The sequence below is a fragment of the Lactuca saligna genome, chromosome 3 (assembly GCF_052625555.1).
Source record: "Lactuca saligna cultivar CGN05327 chromosome 3, ASM5262555v1, whole genome shotgun sequence".
Taxonomy (NCBI): Eukaryota; Viridiplantae; Streptophyta; class Magnoliopsida; order Asterales; family Asteraceae; genus Lactuca; species Lactuca saligna.
This window is the reverse complement of record NC_136419.1, coordinates 55,562,053-55,567,534: the sequence shown is the minus strand read 5'-3', so window position 1 is coordinate 55,567,534 and position 5,482 is coordinate 55,562,053. Positions and strand designations below refer to the sequence as shown.

The 5,482-nt window shown below is 31.1% G+C and overlaps 1 protein-coding gene across 1 annotated transcript; it reads right to left on the bottom strand.

Moving 5' to 3' along the window:
• Positions 1-1,895: 1,895 nt before the first annotated feature.
• LOC145036600 (uncharacterized) lies at positions 1,896-2,680 on the bottom strand. The gene has a single exon (XM_078985062.1). It carries the CDS (start codon positions 2,580-2,582, stop codon positions 2,043-2,045), a length of 540 nt encoding a protein of 179 aa, XP_078841188.1. The 5' UTR covers positions 2,583-2,680; the 3' UTR covers positions 1,896-2,042.
• Positions 2,681-5,482: the final 2,802 nt, after the last annotated feature.

Below are 5,482 nucleotides of genomic sequence, written 5' to 3'. Positions count from 1 at the left end.
CCCAAACCCTCTATTCCTTGCTAATGGGCCCAAAGTCCATGTCAAAAATCATTAATGGGCCTATTTAGCCGAATCAATATATCCATGGCCCATAACAGATAAAATGGCTTATAAATCCCAGAATGCAACCAAGCCCAATAACCAAATGGGGCCCAATAATTCAAAAGCCCAAAATAGATCTTGTCCATCTGAGCTGCGTACGCTCAGCGTACCATCTTGGTACGCGTAGGCGTACTGGGGTTGGGACTTACGTGCAGCGTACAGCCCAGCGTATTACCAGATTAAGCACTTTCTCCATTAAGGGCATTATACTCGATTCCTTTACATCAAAAAGTCAGATCTAAGCTTGTTAAGACATCCTAAGGCATAAAGTTTGCAACTTAATGCCTTTGCATGCCTCATATGAACCCAACACCACCATTAATACCTTTTAAAGGTTCTTAACCCATGCATGAGGTCAAAACTCCCACCAATACTCCATTTTTTATGTTGCTACAGGACCAAGGGACCCCGATCTGACATTTCCATCTTTTGCAGTTGCTTAACTCACAAGTGGAGGTCCAAAATCAACAAAATGGACAAAACTAGAAAACTCTAGCTAGATCCAGAAATTTAAGTGGAAAGATCCAAGCTTTTTACCTCCAGGAACTCCTCAAGGTCGTCTATGTGCGGATTCTTGAAGCCAAAAGACAATCCAAGCTTCCTTGGCCACTTCTTCTTCTTCTTAGATGAACACTAAAAAGGAGCACAATGCACTCTCAAAGCTCAAAATGCACTCACAAAGGATATTAGGGCTTCCAGGAACGTTTGAAGGTGAAAGGAGCTGATGAGGGTGAGGCTCAAATGAGTTAAGGGCGTTTAAATAGGTTACAAGTCCACAAATTAGGGTTTGGACTCTCAGCATGTACGCCTAACGTACTTCTTGGTACGCCCAGCATACGTCCAGCTCCTCCGCGATCATCCATACATAGTACGCTAAGCATACACATAAGTACGACCAACGTACTTAGAGGGCCAATATGACAAAATGGAAATTCTTCAAGGGTTTTAAGCCATACCTGGTTTATGGTGTTACACAATCATTGTTGTTCATTGTCATTGATAATTCTCATAATATAGGGTCTAAGTCATATTGTTTAATGATTTGTATAACGTCAATAGAAAAACCCAGAAAACAATAAAGTGATTTTACAGAAAACGCTAAAAGTGTCTCAAAAAGAAAACAAGCAGGCTTTCAAGTATCTTGACCTTCAAAATTTTGTGAAATATAATAAAAAATAGGAAAGGAGCAATACATCCAAGAACATAACGACAGTGGTTCAAAATGCTCAAAAACAACCGAATAAAATGCTCAAAAACATCCTAATTTGACTACATCTGATATTCATGTTGGTCTCAACCTCAAAGACATAAACTCGATCAAGTTTCACCATCTTCTAGACACAATGCGCAGTGGAGAGTAGTTCGAAATTGCTTTCACTATAAAAGTCGATGTAAAAAAAAACATTATGCTAAGTAGGTTTTAAGATTTCTAACTGCTTTTAGTCAAAGTTTTTTTAACTACTTTTAATAAAAACTAAATTTTTAAGTTTGTATGATTAATATTTTTAGAGTTTTTTTTTTCTTTAAGTAATATTCTTTTTCAATGACATGTTATATTTAAAAAAAAATAATGAAATGTAATGTTTTTTAATTTTGAGGTAATAAAATGTTACGTTTTTTTTTATTAAAATTAAAATTTTTATTTAAATTAAATTGATAAAAAAAATATATATATATAATATAATATCATATTTTTATGATAAAAATGACATGATAACTTAGGTTTTAGTATGGTTTTGAGAGGCTTATACGCCATATCCATATGGACTAGACCAATTTATAGCCGAACAATATGAGTATGACGTGGTTTCTTCGATCGTTAAACACTAAACAGTAAATCTATGTATACATTTTTTCCATGTCTATTTTTTCTAATATAAAAAGAACCAAAGAACTTTACAAAATATTTTCTAACGTATTAACCATAAAATCAACCTATGTCACTGCGCCGGCAACGATTCCGGCAGCCTTGACATATCGGCCGATCCAAATCCTAGATCTGTATAATCAAACAAACCCTCTAAAGCCACGTATTCACCATTCTGGTTGTTGTTAACATTAACATCACCGGCGGCGTAATCAAATCCATACTCGAACGATTCATAGTTCGGGATTTCATCATCTACCCAAGAAAACTCCCCGAGTTCAACCGACTCAGTCGATACCTCTATCCTTTCCGACTCAGTCGGTGTCGTCTCCGTCGGAGGGAGTCCGAGTTCGTCGTCGGATGCCTCGAGGAGAAACTCGAGATCCGGGCGAGAGTCGCCGGACTCGGAGGCCTGGTCGAGTGTCTCCGGCGGAGGAGATATTTCGTCTTCGAAGCTTTTTATAAACGAGTCGAGGTCGTCACCGACGGTGCACACGTCGGAGTCGTCTAGAGTGTCGAGAAGGTCATCTCGGATTCTCTTTGCCTCCGGTGAGTTGAACTCGGACTCGTCCGAGTCGGAACGGAGTCGCTTTTTGTTACTCGAGGATTCCATTTTGTAAAAGAGAGACGTTACAGGGGTATTTTGGGGATTTTAGAGAAAAATCAGAGTGGGGGACAGCGGTGGGTAAGGTGATGGGAAGTGGAATGGAAGGCGCGAGGGTTTATATAGAGAGAGAGAAAGTTCGATTTATTTTAATTTAATAAAATATTATTTTTTTTTTATTTCTATTTTTTGAATTTTGAATTTATTTTTTTATGATGTGGACGTGAGAGGGGTCGTGGGTCCAGATACTTTCGCCATCACGGACGTATTAACTTTTATTTTTTCTTCTTTTCTTTCTTTCTTTTCAATATATGATGCTCTTTGCCCATTGATAAATTCAAACACTTTACATTGATATAAAATATTGTAGGTAATTACATATTTTGTAAAGAACAAGTTTTTTGACTCTATTAAATTAAACAGCAAGTCAAATGGATAATTTTTGCATTTTTTTTCAAAATTTTATAATTGTTAAAATATTTAATGCAAGGAGTTTTTAATATGATGTCTCTAATATAGTATTATGTTTTTCTTAATATAATATATATAATAAGTTGTGATTTTTTACATCATAAACATTTAAAAGAAATTTTTTTCAATAAGATTTGAATAATAAGGGACTTTTAAATATTAGGAAACTTAGTATAAAGTTTTTATATTAATTATTTACTATTATTATTTTTTAGAACAACTATAAACTCAGCCATTATTCTACTCTTAAGTTTATATCTTTTTTGTTTATAACGAAACTTTAATATTTAATTTTTGGTTGTGGATGCCTATCATCATCAGTATAATATAAGTGGTTTTGAATAAATGAGAAGGTTATAATAGATCCAACATTAATATAATAGTCTTTTTGTTATTGGTTTATTTTATTTAAAAATTGATGTTCTTTTTTATTGAAATTTCCATAAGGCGCGAATGAAATTGATTTTATATAGCAGTTTTCTATATTTTAAAGTTAATTCATATTTTATAAACTATTATTATTATTATTATTAAAGAAATAAATTTTAGGAATAGTAAACTTGTCATTTTTTTTGGCAACTTTTGTTTCTTATTATTTGGCCATTTTGATACTTTGTCATTGCAATCAATAATTTTACACTTTTTAGGAACATTTTAATATTTAAAGTTTGATCACAAAACTTTAACGGTTTGACAACTTTAATCTCTTTTCGAAAAAGTTGCTAATTTCTATATCTTTATTTCTTTAGCCATTTTGACACTTCTAATCCTTGCAGTCAAAACTTTTACATTTTTTTCATAAAAACATGAAAAAAACAGTCTGTAGCAAAGTCTGAGCTTTTCATCCTTGCGTTTTTTACGTCTGTCATTTTTATCGATTCGGAAACAATATTGAAAGCTTCTGGCTCCCGCGTAGCGGGGTAACCTTTCTAGTTATTATTATTATTATTATTATTATTATTATTATTATTATTATAACGTTTATTGCTAACATGTCCCATTTAAAGCACTAATTTTATTGTTTAGTTTGGGTCTTTAAGTATCCATTAATTCTTCTTTCACTAACAATTGGAACACTGTGCAAAGAAAAAAGACGAACACATAGAATTCTGGAAAGTATAAATTCTTATTTACATGATCCGAATTGTTAATGTACACGAACAAATAACTTCCTAAGTGGAGGACAAAGACATATCATCATGGCTCCACTTGTTACGTATTATCACTCATATCCATTCAAATTGCAACAGTTGTGTTTTTAACCTTATTTGACTATTATTAAAAAATTATAAGAACACATAAAAAGTAATACTATATATATTTACATAAAATAGACTATTGTAATCATGGAAAAAAAAATTGAACTTTTACCAACTTTCTTTATTTTCTCATTATGATTATTGTGATTGTTTTAGGTGTTGAATGTTATTTTAAACAAAAGTTCATTAAGTCTTCAAATCACATTTGCAACCCTAGGTGTTAAATATTATTTTAAACAAAAGTTTATTAAGTTTGCAAATCACATTTGCAACCCTCAGAGACTACGAAACAACTACAAATTGTAATAAGAAGCGTGTTTGTTTTTTAACATCTGCATGTTGTTGTAGATATTAAAAGTTTAAAATAAACTGATTTTATATACCGAAAAGAGTTATTTAATACCGGTAATTTAATAATGTATGATATTTCAGCAAGATTTTATGATATTTTAGCAAAAATAATGATATTTCAACAAAAAATATCATTATTCAAAATAAAAAAACGAAAAAAAAATCAGTAAGAATAAAAAAATAAAAAATAAAAAGGAATGTAAAACAAAATTTTAACAAGATTTCAACAACATATAATCAATATTCATCAAGATTTCAACAAGAAAAAATAAAGTTGGAAGAAACAATACAAGTGTTGCCCTAAACAGAACATACACAGAGATTTTTTACTACAAAAACTTCTAAAAAAACAAAGAAATGCAAGATAAAATGTGTTGCACGTGTGATGTGTCACGCAACAATAAGAAGTTTGAAGATGTGTTTTACAAAAAACAAACAGTATCTATGGAATCCTTCAACATAGTATTTATGATACCTATATCTTTTTAATCGTGTTTATCAAAGGTTTATGATGTATTTTGTTCATCATAATTAGCTTAGAAGTTAATTTATTTTTTGAAATTTTTTAACTTGTAATGTTTGCCAAACAAAAGTTTTTAAATAGTTACTTAAACTAGATTTTCACGAGTTTTTTTTTTCTATTAATTAGTTATAAGAAAAACATGTTTTTCTATGTATCTTTTATGTTATTTTATATCTTATAGCTAGCTATCAGCTAGTTTTACAAAAACATGATTTTTTTTTATCATCTAACAGTTTTTCAGCTAACATCCAAACATAACCTTATATTCGATATATAATATTTTAAAACAACTACTAAACTTTCTT